Below are 15,941 nucleotides of genomic sequence, written 5' to 3'. Positions count from 1 at the left end.
AAGATGTGAATTTGCTAAATATATATACACCTATATTTCTGCTATATTTGAATTCATGAGGTTATTTAGCCCATTACCTTCATGTCTCTATCTGTCTTCATGTATCATGCAGAGGTGAAGAGGAAGGAAAAAATGCCACACGATGCAAGTAGACTTGACCATAAATCTATTGTCTCTTTTATGACCAGGAAAGAGGGTTTGTTGTGTGGGCAAATCTCAAGTGGTTTTCAGACATACAAGACAGAAAGAACAATGAGCTGTGAAAAATGCCACATGTTTAAGTGTGCTTGAACCCTGCCATTGACAGTTTGCATACTGTCATAACAAAAGGGCCAGCACTGACTCACACACAATCTCCTGCTCCTCACAGGGAGCTCCCAGACTCTGGCCAGTACTGCAGTTTTCATATTGGATCTAAAATAGAAAATAAGACTTACACAGTGACATCTGCTCCCAATGGCCAAGCCAGAATAGCAGCAGTTCTTTACAGAGTACAAATTGGGGGTAAAAGTAGATTGTTAAGCACACAGGTCAAGACGATTTTTAAAATGAGCAGGATATTACTCCTGGGAATTATAGCCTGAAATAAGCCCTAACAAGAAGTCTATAATCATCAGAAACACATTTTAAACTATTTTTCCAAACTTGGATGCCGCCACTTTAAAAACACTTAGGAATAATTTTAAATCAAGAACAGCAGTAACAATTAATAAACTGAACCTGCATCAGAAATCACATAGCAAGGCAGTCCCTTAAAATAAAATTTCTGAACTAAATACCTTATCTTCTTTCACAAATCCCTTTGTCTTTCTCCCCCTCCCCTTCTTCCCTTTCTTCTTTCCTTTCTTACTTTTCCAATTAGTGACTTATCAAACTGCCCCTTATTCAGGGTTATAACCACAGTGACCTTTTCCTGATTTTACTTGCTTTTATCTCACTACTTACAAAGTACTCTTTTTTTTGTTTTGTTTTTTTAAAGATTTATTTATTTATTTGATGGAGAGAGAAAGAGAAAGAGAGAGAAAGAGGTTTTCCACCCACTGGTGCATTCCCCAAATGGCTACAACAGCCAGTGCTGGGCCAGGCCAAAGCCAGGAGTCAAGAGCTTCTTCTGGGTCTCCCATGTGGGTGCAGGGGCCCAAGGACTTGGGCCATCTTCTACTGGGTCATTCCCAAATGGTCGCAATGGCCAGGGCTGTTCCAGGCCGAAGCCAGGAGTTTCTTCTGGGTCTCCCACATGGGTGCAGGAGCCCAAGGATTTGGGTCATATGCTGATGCTGTCCCAGATGCCATTAGTAGGGAGCCAGACCAGAAGTGGAGTAGCTGAGACTTGAACCTGCACCCACATGAGATAGTGGCACTTCAGGTGACAGCTTGCTCCAACGTGTTGGCCCCTCTGATTCTTTACAGAGCATGCAGGAGTATCTTTTCCAAAGGCTACTCTCATCATTATAATTCTGTGTTAAGCACCATTCCAAAGGTTTTCCTTGATTTAGTCCTGGTCCACCAGGCCCTCTACCACTCAGCACTCATCTACTTCTTGGGTTTTACGTCCTGCTCCTGGGCCTGCATGTCCACTGCTCTGTCTCCAGCATCAGACCAGGACTGCAGACTTGGGCTCCTCATGTGAGGAAGGGAGGCAGGCTAGGCTAAGAGAATGGTGGGAAGTGGGAACTGGAATAAACTAGTGGTGCACAATGGAAGAGGCAGCTGGGAACAGTGGCCCACTTTCAATAGAAAATGGAAACCATGATTTCAATGTCAAATCTCCTGATCTACAAAATTTAGCTCAAACTTCTTATTAATATTGTATAGGACAGGGGATGGCACTGTGGCACGGTGGGTTAAAGCCCAGGCCTGTGGTACTGGCATCCCATATGGATGCTGGTTTCGGTCCCAGATGCTCCACTTCCAATCCAGCTCCCTGCTAATATGCCTGGGAAATCAGTGGAGGATGATCCGGGTGCTTGGGCCCCCGTACCCATGCGGGAGACCCAGGGGAAGCTCTTGGCTTTTCTACTTCTGTCCAATATCATGCTAGCAGATCCTCAAATAAAATCATACTTAATCCTTTCAGCAAAGACTCCCCCACTTTTAGATAAAGAAATGTGGACAGCACAGGGCGCTTCCCCAGGTCACAACTACTGAACAGCAGTTGTTCGTTTAGACTTGAGAGCCTACAATTTGTATCGGATAGCATTTTTCATCTGAGAAACAAGTGCTACCGGTCTGTTAGAGATATTATAATGTGCAACACTGATCTTTTAATAAGCATCCTTGCAAATGTTAGATGGATCTAGCATATCATGGTAGAGTTAAAAGTGCTCCTAAGATGTTGTTCCAGCTGGTGGGAACTCTGAAATGGTAAAAGGCACTGTTAGCTGCAGCATGAATTTCCATGTCACAGCTCATTTAGGTTTCTGATAATTCCAGAAGCAATCTGACCATAACACTGCAGCCACAGTGAACCCACAGTGTACCATGGCTTCTTCGTGCTGTCACCACAGTGATCACCTCCTTAATGTGGACTGGCTCCTGTCAACCTCTCCAACTCCCCAGTTTTGGGCAACTGAGGGCTTACAGTTCACAGGACTCTAAGGCTCTGAGATCATGAAGAACCCTCCCTGACTTCCCTGACTTCTGGCTCTGTTCCAAATTGCAGTTGGTCCTCAGTACCCACAGGTTCTGCATCTTGGATTCAACCAAACCAAGATCAAAGACACCTGAGGAAAAAACCTGTGTCTACATTGAACATGTACACACTTATCCTTCCCAACATCATTCCCTAAGCAATATAGGATAGCAGCTATACACACAGCATTCACATTGTATTAGGTGTTAGAAGCATTCTAGAGATGATTTAAAGTATATGCATAGGTTAATGCAAACGTTACATCATTTTATAGAAGGGACTTGAGCATCTGCAGATTTGGGTAACTGTGGGCAATAGCAGGGTATGTGTGTGTCCTAGAATTAACCTCCCCTGAGGTCTGGCATTGTGCACAGCAGGTTAAGTGTGCTAGTGATGCTGGCATCCTACATTGGAGTGCTGGTTTGAGTGTCAGCTGCTCCACTTCTGCTAATGTGCCTTAGTAAAGGAGCAGAAGATGGCCCACGTGCTTGGGCACCTGCCCCACATGAGAGAATAGGATGGAGTTTTGGGCTTCTGGCTTTTGCCTGAACCAGTCCTGGCTGCTTTGGCCATTTGTGGAGTGAATCAGCAAATATAAGATTTCTCTGTGTCTTCCTTTCCCTCTGTTGTTCTGCCTTTCAAATGAAAAAATAAATCTTAAAAAAAAAAAGTCTTCCATGGACACCAGACAGATATTGTATTGCCAGCTTCCCTTTTCAATCTCAAGTCAGTGGTCCCTGGTGGGTAAGGTCAAATTCCCTATCATATTCTCCCTGACCACCAAGCACCTCTAGTTCTTAGTTCTGATCAAAGTTGAGATTGAATCTATCTGTAAAATCATTTGGATAGCAAGACTATTAGCAACACAAGAGCTCATGTCTTTTGACTTTCAGCAGAGCCTTCCCAGGATCTAGTAGAGGGTATAGAAGTAAATAGAGTGCAAAAATTTATGAGAGAGAGTAGGAATTTAATTTTGATGGATAAAGAAACTGAGCCTTTTCTGCTGGGGTGTACATTATTCAACATTTGCCAAATAGTCACCTTAATGGGGCTGGCACTGCAGTGTAGTGGGTAAAGCATATCTGCAGTGCCAGCATCCCATATGGGTGCTGGTTCAACACCTGGCCGCTCCTCTTCCAATCCAGCTCTCTGCTATGGCCTGGGAAAGCAGTAGAAGATGGCCCAAGTGTTTGGGACCCTGCACCTGCATAGGAGACCTGGAAGAAGTTCCTGGCTGCTGGCTTTGGATGGTCCTAGCTCCAGCTGTTGTGGCCATTTGGGCAGTGAACCAGTGGATGGAAGACCTCTCTCTCTGTCTCTCCCTCTGTCTATAACTCTACCTCTCAAATAAAATATTTAAAAAGGTGTGTGTGTGTGTGTGTGTGTGTGTGGGAACAGCGTTGTGGTGTAGTGGGCTAAGCCTCCACCTGTGGCACCAGCATTCCCTATGGGCATCAGTTCTAGTCCTGCTGCTCCTCTTCCAATCCAGCTCTCTGCTATGGCCTGGGAAAGCAGTAGAAGATGGCCCAAGTCCTTGAGCCCCTGCACCTGCGTGGGAGACCAGAAAGAAGCTCCTGGCTGCTGGTTTCAGATTGGCTCAGCTCTGGTCACTGTAGCCATTTGGGGAGTGAGAGTGAACCAGTGGATGGAAGACCTCTCTGCCTCTGCTTCTCTGTAACTCTTCCTTTCAAATAAATACATTTTTTTTTGGAAAGAGTTACAAAGAGAGAGAAGGAGAGGCAGAGACAGAGAGGTCTTCCATCTGATGGCTCACTCCTCAGATGGCTCCAACAGTTGGAGCTGCACCGATCCAAAGCCAGGAACCAGGAGCTTCCTCTGGGTCTTCCATGTGGGTGCAGTGGCCCAAGGACTTGAGCCATCTTCCACTGCTAATAAATAAATCTTTTTTTTTTTTTTTAAAAAAGTCACCTTTTTGTTTGTGAATTGTCTATATGTCTTTCTTTCCCTCTTTCCTTTTCCTGTTTTTTTTTTATTTTTTAAATTATTTATTTATTTACTTATTTATTTATTTTTAAATTTTTGACAGGCAGAGTGGATAGTGAGAGAGAAAGGTCTTCCTTTTTGCTGTTGGTTCATCCTCCAATGGCCGCTGCGGCTGGTGCATCTCGCTGATCCGAAGCCAGGAGCCAGGTGCTTCTCCTGGTCTCCCATGCGGGTGCAGTACCCAAGCACTTGGGCCATCCTCCACTGCCTTCCTGGGCCATAGCAGAGAGCTGGCCTGGAAGAGGAGCAACCGGGATAGAATCCGGCGCCCCAACTGGGACTAGAACCCGGTGTGCCAGAGCCGCAAAGCGGAGGATTAGCCTGTTGAGCCACGGCGCCGGCCTCCTTTTCCTGTTTTTAAAACACTTTTGATACATAATTAACACATCATAAAATTCACTCATCTATAGTGTGTAATCCAATGACTGCAATATACTGAGTTGTACAAACATCATCATAATATAAGTTTAGGATATTTTCATTATTTAAAAAGGAAACCCTGTACCTGTCACCACATTCCCAGCCACAGGCAATGACTAGTTTCTTTTCATATAAATAGAAAAACACAACAGGTGGTTGTGGCACCACATATCAACACTTTATTTTTTATTGCAAAATAATACTGCATTGTCAGCATACACCATATTTGATTAATCCATTCATCAGTTGATAGACACTTGTGTAGATTCATTTTTTGGGCAATCATGAATAATGCTGCCATGAGCGTCAGCATGTAAGTTTTGTGTAGATGTATGTTTTCATTTCTCGAGTATACATTCAGGAAAGTGGGTCACATGGTAATTATGTTAATATTGTAAAAAACTGCATGCTTTCCATTCAACCAGCAATGCATGAGAGCCCCGGGTTCTCCAGCCTGTCAGCACTGCTTGTTAGCTGTCTTTCTGACTATGACCATCCTACTGGTGTGGAGTGGCATTGCACTGTGGTTCTGATGTGCATTTCTCTAGTGATAAAGAAACATGCTGAGCGCTATCTTATGTGCTTATTGGTCATTTGTACATCTTCAGAGAAATATTTATTCAGATCCTTGCCCATTAGTTACTTGGGTTATTTGTCTTTTATTATTTTATTGTAAGCTGGTTACTTTTAAATCATTTTACTATTAATATAACTTCAACAGCACAGAGAAAGAAGTGGATAAGAACAAAACAAAAGGTCAACTGACTTTTACAGCCAAGCAGAAAATGATGGAATCTGACAGGGTCAGTGATCCAAAGGCTGAGGGAAGGGCCCAGGATAGCTACTGGTGAGAAGGCAGTACTGGCTCTTCCATTGCTTCTCTCCTGCCTACTGAGCTTCTAAAGACAGTAAACTGATGTGAGCACTTGTCCTGGAACACCTCGAGCCCCTTGAGAAGCTCTGACAGTTTTGCCCATTGCCAGATCTCCTACACAAAACACTGGATTTAACATAAAAGAGATACTTGATTAGTATTTATTTTTTGAACCAGCAGGTCTCACAATGAAATCTCTATTTTAAGAAGGGCTGTCTATGCGAACTACAAAGTGCAGAGAAGATAGAATTTAGAGACAAAGGGAACTGGGTTTGAGTCACAGCCATGGGGAGCTGGGAATGGACTTGCCATTTCCTTACCAGGAAAGTAGGGCCAATGACATGGGCATCACTGAGTGAACTAAGACAGCTGGTATGGAGACACCTGGCACAGGCTGGCTCCTTGAAAAATTTTAGTTTCTTTCACTTTATGTTTGAAGCTCAATCTGTACTTTATTTATCAATGAAAAAGCTATAAAAGGTATGTTTCAGAATCTTTTAACTATTTTTATGCCACAAATCTCTATGTTAGAGTTCAAGATTTAGTAAAAGGAAGATGAAAATCACAAGTTCAGGGCTGGTACTGTGGTACAGTAGGCTAAGCCTCTGCCGATGGTGCCAGAATCCGTATGGGTAGTTTACACTCCAGCTGCTCCTCTTCCAATCTAGCTCTGCTTATGGCCAGGGAAAGTGCTTGGGCTCCTGTTCTTTCATGGGAGACCTGGAAGAAGCTCCTGGTTTCAAATTAGCTCAGCTCTGGCTGTTGTGGCTATCTGGGGAGTGAACCAGCAGATGGAAGACCTTTATCTCTGTCTCTCCCTCTCTCTGTCCGTAACTCTGCCTCTCAAATAAATAAAATCTTAAAAAAAAAAAAAAAGAAAAAGAAAATCACACATTCAGATCTCAGTGTAATTTTCTTGTTATTTTTCTTTTAACTTTATATTTCAAAATAGTTTTACATTTACAAAACAAAAACTGTGAAGCAGTACAAAGAGCTCTTATATACCCCACACCTAGCTTCCCTTATTATTGTTTTATATTATTTGTATATTTGTTACAATCTGTGACAACCAATTTCCACTAATTTTTTAAAAAATCCAAACTCCTATTCTTCCCAGCCTCCATTAATGAACATTCAATGATCAGACTGATCTTTTTAAAGTTTCCACATATAAGGGAGAATGTGTGAAATTTGCCTTTCTGTGTCTAGCTTATTTCACTTAACATGATATCCTCTAGTTCCATCATTTCGCTGCCAATGACAGGATTTCATTCTTTTTAAAAAATGGCTAAATAGGCCGGTGCCGAGGCTCACTAGGCTAATCCTCTGCCTGCGGCGCTGGCACACCAGGTTCTAGTCACGGTCTGGGTGCTGGATTCTGTCCTGGTTGCTCCTCTTCCAGTCCAGCTCTCTGTTGTGGCCCAGGAGTGCAGTGGAGGATGGCCCAAGTGCTTGGGCCCTGCACCTGGATGGGAGACCAGGAGAAGCACCTGGCTCCAGGTGCGGCCACTGGAGGGTGAACCAATGGAAAAAGGAAGACCTTTCTCTCTGTCTCTCTCTCTCACTGTCCACTCTGCCTGTCAAAAAAAAAAAAAAAAAATCTGAATAGTATCCACTGTGTGCATGTATATATATATACATCCACATGGGAGGTTAGGATGGAGTTCCAGGTTCCTGGCTTTGGCCTGACCCTGTTCTGGCTCTTGTGGGCATTCAGGGAGTGAACCAGCAGATGGAAAATCTATCTGTCTCTCTGCTTTTCAGGTAAAAACAAACAAAGAACTTTGAAGAAAAAACAAAATGTGTTATGTCACACTTTTCTTCATCCTTTCATGTGACGATCACACCTTGCTTGTTTCTGTATCTTGGTTATCGTGAACAGTGCTGCAATAAACATGATGAGCAGAGATCTCACTGATAGGGTGATTTCCTGTTTTTTGCACAGATACACTGTAGGGCTGGATCACATGGCAAGTCTATTTCTACATTTAAAAGACATCTCCCTACTGTTCTCTGCAGAGCTGCATCAATTTACATTCCCACCAACAGTGTGTAAGAGTTCCCGTTTTTTCACATCTTGGCCAGCAGTGGTGACTTTCTGTTTTTTGATAATTGCCACGCCAACAGGGGTGAAGTGCTATCTCACGGTGGTTTTATTTGCATTTCCCTGACGGTTACTGATGTTGAGTCTTGCTATTCTTTGATGTTGGTTTGTTCTTTGTACTACACAGTGCTTTGGAGTGCAGTCTCCAATCTGGATCTAGGCTTTATTGGGTGATCTTAGGCAACTTAATGTTTTACTGCTGGGGCCGGAGCTGTGGTGTAGTGGGTAAAGCCGCTACCTGCAGTGCTGGCATCCCATATGGGCACAGGTTTGAGTCCCAGCCGCTCCACTTCCAATCCAGCTCTCTGCTATCAAGTCCTTGGGCCCCTGTACCTGTGTGGGAGACCTGGAGGAAGTTCCTGGCTCCTGATTCCGGATTGGCAAAGCTCCAGCTGCTGCAGCCATCTGGGGAGTGAACCAGCAGATGCAAGAGCCCCCTTTCTCTGCCTCTGCCTCTGCCTCTCTGTAACTCTATCTTTCAAATAAATAAATAGATCTTTAAAAAAAAAAGTTTTACTGCCTCTATCTTCTCATCTCTCACTATTATTATCACCAACAATCTCAGGGGATTGTTATATGAATGAGCACATTAGTGGCACATTGAGGGAGGGGGCGGCACTATGGCACAATAGGTTAAGCTTCCACCTGCAGTGCTGACAGCCCATATGTGCACTGGTTCTGGCACATAGTCATTCAATAAATGTTGTCTATTATTAATAGCTGGAATGGTTAATTTCGTCTATCAGTGTGCCTGTGTTAAGGGATGCCGAGAGAGCCAGTAAAACAATATTCCTGGTTATGTTTGTGACATGAGGAGACCAGCATTTGAATCTGCAGACTAAGGAAAATCCCCCCTCACCCTACATGGGACAGTACTGTACACTGGCTGAGGCAAAGGAAGGCAATTTCTCTCTCTCCGAACCCCAAGTTCTCAGGCCTCTGGACTCCGAGGAACTGCCGCAGCAGTCTCCACAGTTCTGAGGCCCTTGAATTTGGAGTGAGCATACAACTGGCTTCCCTGGTTCTCCAGCTTGCCTATTATGGGACTTCTCAGCCTCCACAGTCAAGTAAACTGATTCCTCTACAAAATCCCTTTCATACCCAAGGGTACTTCAAAAAGTTTCTGGAAAATGGAATGAAAAGATAAGTTTATTTTAGTGTAAACATTTTCAAAATCCACATACAAATTTTTCCTTATATGAATTTTCCATGAACTTTAGAAGACCCCTCAAGTCTATACATTCTACTGATTCTGTCTCTAGGGAGAAATTTGACTAATGCCTTAGCAGTTGCATTCTTTGTGTTGAAAAATTCACTTCAATCTTCCGAGTTCATACCTTAATGCTTCACTCAAAATAGCTAATCCTAGGGCAGGCATTGAGGTGCAGTCGGTTAAGCTGTAGTTGGGACATTCATATCCTATTTTATTTTTTAAAGACTTTTATTTATCTGAAAGGCAGAGAGAAAGAGGAAATCTTCTATCAGCTGATTCACTCCCCAAATGGTCAGGGCTGACTAGGAGCTTCTTCTGAGTCTCCTACATGGGTACAGAGACCCAAGCACTTCAGCCATCTTTCACTACACATTAGCAGACACATTAGCAGGGAGCTGGATTGGAAGTGGAGTGGTTGGGACTCGAACCAGTGCACATACAGGCTGTCAGCACTGCAGGTGGAAGCTTAACCTATTGTGCCACAGTGCCACCCCCAACTCCACCCCGCCTCCCTCAATCCCATTTCAGAGAGCCTGGGATTGTGTCCTGCCTCCACTTCCTATACAGTTTCCTACTAATGTGCACCCTGGTCAGCAGCATATGATGGCTCAGGTACTGGGGTCCCTGACACTCACATGGGAGGCCAGGATGGAGTTCCAGGTTCCTGGCTTTGGCCTGACCCTGTTCTGGCTCTTGCGGGCATTCAGGGGGTGAACCAGCAGATGGAAGGTCTGTCTCTCTGCTTTTCAAGTAAAAACAAACAAATAAAGAACTTTGAAGAAAAAACAAAAGCTCTTCCTTTTATATGTAATCCCAAGGCTTTAACCAGAATTACAAATCATCATCACCATTAATAACAACTTACTTTTAAATTGTGATTATGGTGTACTCTGGTTTGGTTCTAAAGTAACTATGTGAAGTCTTGCAACAACCTTTTGTTTCCCCCATTTCAGTTGTAAAAAACTGAGCCACGGAGAGGTTAAATCATTTCCCTAAGGTTCTTTTGCTTACACCTGTGACTATAAAGTAAATTGAAAGTATGTTATTGTAAAAATTAAAAGGCAGGGTTGGCGCTGTGGCATAGTGGGTTAAGCCACTGCCTGCGGCACTGGCATCCCACATGGGCTCTGGTTCATGTTCCGGCTGCTCCCTCTTCCAATCCAGCTCCCTGCTAAGGTGCCTGGGAAAGCAGAGGAAGATGGCCCAAGTGCTGCACCAAGTGGGAAACCCAGAAGAAGCTTCAGGCTCCTGGTTTCAGGCCGGCCCAGCCTTGGCCATTGTAGCCATTCGGGGAGTGAACCAGTAGATGGAAGATGTCTTTCTCTCTCTGTCTCTGTAATTCTTTCAAATGAATAAATAAATCTTTAAAAAATTAAAGAAAAATATAGGAAGGAGGAAGGATGGAAATACCATTATGGACTTAAAGTTGTATATATGAAATACATGAAATCTGTTCTCTTTATACGTGTTGGTAAAATGGCGCAGTCCTGACACCAACCTAGGCTCTAGCCCCACTGTCATTGCTGGAAGCCAGGTAGCCACATGGCCCAACCACTGGTGTCAGCCACACCCCATCCTAATGGGATTCGCTGCTCCTACTTCCCTGCCCACCCCTCAGCAAAGATTTAAAAGGACATATTCCTGAACGTGTGGCTCTCTTTCTCTCCGTCTCCTGATCCCTGTCTCTCTCTTTCTCGCTCTCCTTTTCCCTTTTTTCCTTCTTGCCCCTTTCCTCCAGTTTGTTGGGTTTCCCCCAATAAACTCTTTCCCTTACTCTGGTGTTTTGTTGGCGGCCTTACAATATGAATAAAATTTTTTTAAAAAAACCAGTGTGCTGTTTAAGTTGTAAATGTAAACACTGTTTTGTCCAGACATACTAAAAAGGATTAAAATAAATTCTGAATACAAAAAGTAGATATGAAGACTAAATTTTACATAAAAATGGCAGAATCAGGATTGGAGTCCAAACTGTCTGGTCCTTGTGTTTGCACTTCAACTATGTTAAAATTAAGCTAACGAAGATGAAAATTGCAAAGCTCTGTACAACTTTTCAAAAAGTTCTTCCCGAAAGGCTTACAAAATAGTCTTAACAGGCTCTCACCTAGACTTCTGAAATAGATTCCAGACACTTCCTGGCCTCTGGTCTCTCACCATTGGAATCGACATTTCACAAACCATCATCTGATCTACAAACAAGTATTTCCCCTTTGAAAGTACTTCAGAGACGTGGAACACCTTCTGAAGCTGGGGCTACTGAGACAGGCACCAAGGCTGACCACAGCAGAAGGGTGGGAAGAACAAGTCTCCAATTTGTGCCACCTTCAGAGGTCAACTGCCTTCTCATCCTCAAAGATTCACATTAAGGGTGGTCCTGGGAAGCCTTCCCTAATCTCTGGATGAGATGATTTCCCCTCCTTGGAACTCCTTTAACACTCTCTTGCATCTCTCTCTAATGTAAGTCTCTGGTATGTTTTCCAGACACAAGGGTCGTAAGCCTGGTTGAAGCTAGAGGGGGAGCTTCCTAAGGGCCAGGTGTGTGTTCTCTCCTTGCCGAGTCCCACAGGGTCTGGTACAGTGTTTGATGAGAAATTTGCCCCCAAAGGAAGCAAGCAAGACAGTTTCAGAGGATTGGAGCTTACTTTTCCCATCTGTCCTGCCATAAACAAAGAGTAAAAATAGTCAGAAGTCTGTACAGGTCACGTGTTGCTCTCTGACCAGGAATACCCAGCAATAATCCTAAGATGGTGCACTGGTGCAGGGGAGTCTGCACTGGTATTAGAACAGAAGCAATCAAATGATGAGTAACTAAGACAAGGAACAGGCATAAATACTTTATAGCAAGACGACATAGGTTGAACCACACGAAGTTTTTTTTTTTTTTTTTTTTTTTTTGACAGGCAGAGTGGACAGTGAGAGAGAGACAGAGAGAAAGGTCTTCCTTTTGCCGTTGGTCACCCTCCAATGGCCGCCGCAGTAGGCGCGCTGTGGCCGGCGCACTGCGCTGATCTGATGGCAGGAGCCAGGTGCTTCTCCTGGTCTCCCATGGGGTGCAGGGCCCAAGCACTTGGGCCATCCTCCACTGCACTCTCTAGCCACAGCAGAGAGCTGGCCTGGAAGAGGGGCAACCGGGACAGGATCGGTGCCCCGACCGGGACTAGAACCCGGTGTGCCGGTGCCGCAAGGCGGAGGATTAGCCTAGTGAGCCGCAGCGCCGGCCCCACACGAAGTTTTTAACCTACAAAAATGTCAGTTTCAGGTGATTCAATCTAGGATTTTATAATTTATAAATGATCTCCCTTCCCCCTCCCACTCTGGAATGATTCTCCCTGAGGCAAGTTGTTTTTGAACACACTGTATATTCAATGCCTGGAACACAGTGGCACTAGGACAAATACTCACGGAGTGAAGAAATGGACCCACTAAGCGCCAACCATTTGTCTTATTCTCTTCTATGTGATTTACAGTCTCTAGCTCACTTGCTTCCTCACGATATTCCCATTATTGCCACTCTTCAAAGGAGGAAACTGAGGGCAGGGGGCGTGGCTTGGTTAAGTGACTTGCCAGAGACCACACTCTTACAAATTCTTTATAGTGGGCCATTTCTATTTATGCTAGAGAAGTTGCCCAAATGTAGGCTACATTTTGTCCCTCAGCTAGACCAGGCCTGGAGTCTACTGAAACAGTGACAGAGAAACGTTCGGATAGCCAAAGGAGAGGAAGGAGGGATGAGGAGACAGAAGGGAGACAGAGCCGGCAGCGGCTCGGGAAAGCCTTCTATTCTGGGTGAGGCGGAGCTCCACTGCCGTGCTGCTGGAAACCCAGCTCACTCCAGGGTGGGGTGCACGATGGACGGCTTTTTCCTGTGACCTGCAAGGGAACCTCTTTGGAACTAGCAGACTCTTCCAGCAAGCAAGCGAGAGCTCTCACTTTTTATTTGCTGCTTCCTCTGTGGGTGAAACTAGGGGCTCCTCCTTACAAAATGCTGTTTCTTCAAGAGATTTTCCCCTAACCTACTTATGGAGATACAGTCCCCAAAACAAACAAAAGGAAAACCAAGTTAGCAGTGTTGTAAAGGGAAGGGGCTCCCAGTCTGAAATGTGTTGGTGTTGCTACACAGCCTACCTTTCAAAAAGGGGAGCAGTGCGACTTTGAACACCTTGCTGTAGAATAACGGTGATCATGCCCACTCTCCCCAAGGGTGGCCCATTACAATCTCCATTCCTCCTTTCAGCCCCAAAGAATCAGTCAGTCCACTTTCTGGGGCACGAAATCTATTCCAACCCAAATGTATTATTTTCTAAAAGCTGAAAGGAGATAAATGGGCGATTTCTCAAACTCCCTGAAGTACAATGAACAACTCTGGCTGCCAACAAATCAAGGTGACACTCCCGAGTGATTAATTCTTTGAGATTTCTAAGACATTTTGAAACATGGAAGAAAATCAAAGTTCCTTTTTCTTTCTAGAATTTGTAGCCTAACCTTGGAAGCACAAGGCTGCAGGGTGGAAAGCGTATCACGAGTCACAGAGAGTTGGGGCAATCTCCTGGTCTATCCCAACACAAGCCGCGGACCCTTGGCAAAACTTCTCTAAGTCTCTGCTCACTTGTGAAGCAATGGTATCAGCTCCTACACCACCACGATTAGGAAACACAGGGGGAACATGGCACAGTGTGTGGCACATGGCAAATGCTCCATAAGTAGTAAGTAACAAAACATCAAACACCAGGCTACGGAAGGAGGCAAAACAGCTCCTTTCCAAAGGCCCCAGCTCCTGGGTGAACGGAAGCAGGGTGTACTGTGAGTCAACCAGTTAACTCAACATCTCTTCCTGTGCCTCTAGGGCTACCGCACAGCTCTCGCCTTGGAAGAACCCAACACAAAACCTGACTTAAAGGAGAGACTGCTTCGTTAGTTCCAGACAGCACAATTCAGGCAGGGATGAGGCGGGGCCAAGCGCTTGGGGCATCCCCGGAGTGGAGCAGCTTCTCCTGTTCTGGAGTTGCAGCCCCAGTCCTTTCTCAGATGGTACAAAATATAAATCATCCATTCCTGAAAAGAAAGCAAGATGACAGATTCTCACCAGCTTTGGGTTTTCACTTGCAGGCAATGGTTTAACACCGACTTCAAGGCCGCCATCTTCCTCCCCACTAACAGGTTCCGGGCCACTCTGATCCTAAGGGACATTAGAAAGGAAACGGCAAAGACGTCACGCTTCACTCACATGGCCCCGATTGCATGGATCGTCCCGCTGCTGCTGTCTTTCCTGCAGGGGCCGCCTGTCTGCCTGGTTCTGTTTCCAGGTGTCTATCCCTGTTGCTCCTAGGCCACTCTTTGAGGGACACGTGTCTCTGTTCCAGGTGTCAGCCCGACTGCCTGAGGTCAGTTTCGGCAGTGATTTTGTCAGAATAGGTACACTGGGAATGGATTTTGTCAGTTCTGGCCACTGAGACACCATGAGAGGTTTGCTTGAGGCGTGTGGAGCAACTCTTCCTGGCTCTTAGAAGAGGGCCACATCAGGTCCCCGTACCTCTCAAACTAACGTGCCACCGGTGGCCACCCCATGACCATGAGGGAGCCGGCTGTAGGATGTAGCTGCCACTGTGAGCGACAGCAAAGCTGGAGCTGGAAAGAACTGGTTCTCTGATGGGCCACTGGATGGAGTAAGCCTGGAGCCCAGCCCCATCCTGAGCCACCTTCCATGTCAGCTAATACATTTCCTTATTGTGTCAGCCACTTGGGGTTCACCAGGCTGTTATCGTCAGCTAAAGTTTTCTCACCAACACAGTTGCTTCCTTTCTGCATAAAACGAAACTGCTTGAGATGAGAGAACTGTGTGTATCTGATTTACTTCTAAAATCAAGTACCCAGCACCTTGCCTGGCACATGGAAACCATGTAACAAGCACCTGACAGACCACAGCATGAATGCAGTACTTGTTTTCTTAATGATTTTTTTGTTGTTTCTGTCGAATCCTAAAAATACGTATTTCATATACAAATGAGACATCTGGTAATAGTAAATGCCTTAAGATTCTACAACACATTAGGCAATTTCTACATTGAATTATGACATAATAAATGTCACAGGTAACTGAAAGTTTCCTTACTTTCTGGGGGCAGATGGAGAAGGATCACATTGCTCAGTGGAGTGTCTACACTGCGCTTTCCTGGATTTTGTTTTAAATCACCACTACTCTGGGATTATTACAAATTTGGGTGGGAAAACTTGGTAGAGAAAATAGATTTGATTTTGGAACATTCAACCTCAATCATAATTTTTTTTAAGTATAATTTATTTATTTGAAAGCCAGAGTTACAGAGAAGCAGAAGCAGAAGTAGAAGCAGAGGCAGAGGCAGAGAGAGAGAGAGAGAGGCAGAGGCTTTCTAACTGCTGGCTCACTCTCCAAGTGGCTGCAATGGCCGAAACTGAGCTGTTCTGAAGCCAGGAGCCAGGAACTTCTTCCAGGCCTCCCAGGTTGATACAAAGGCCCAAGGGCTTGGGTCATCTTCTACTGCCTTCCTGGTCCATAGCAGAGAGCTAGATAGAAAGTGGAGCAGCTGGGACTTGAACCAGCACCCATATGGGGTGCCAGCACTGCCGGTGGTGACTTTATCCGCTATGCCACTCATAATTTAAGTGTAAATTAAAATAAAGGGACAGCATTCTTTCAGCTAATGGAATTAACAGGATAGGA

The 15,941-nt window shown here is 44.8% G+C and overlaps 1 protein-coding gene across 9 annotated transcripts in view; it reads right to left on the bottom strand.

Moving 5' to 3' along the window:
- The window catches only part of PATJ (PATJ crumbs cell polarity complex component), a 445,385-nt gene that overhangs the window by 88,394 nt on the left and 341,050 nt on the right, over positions 1 to 15,941 (bottom strand). For 8 of the 9 annotated variants that reach the window (XM_062191443.1, XM_062191441.1, XM_062191445.1 and 5 more), the window contains one exon: positions 14,328 to 14,420. The exons of the other annotated variant lie outside the window; for it this stretch is intronic. In XM_062191443.1, the coding sequence (XP_062047427.1) occupies positions 14,328 to 14,420 (93 nt within the window). The remainder of the gene's footprint in view (positions 1 to 14,327; positions 14,421 to 15,941) is intronic. 9 annotated transcript variants of the gene reach the window in all.

The sequence above is a fragment of the Lepus europaeus genome, chromosome 5 (genome assembly GCF_033115175.1).
Source record: "Lepus europaeus isolate LE1 chromosome 5, mLepTim1.pri, whole genome shotgun sequence".
Taxonomy (NCBI): Eukaryota; Metazoa; Chordata; class Mammalia; order Lagomorpha; family Leporidae; genus Lepus; species Lepus europaeus.
Note: the sequence above shows the minus strand (reverse complement) of the source record. Positions and strands in the feature narration are given on the sequence as shown.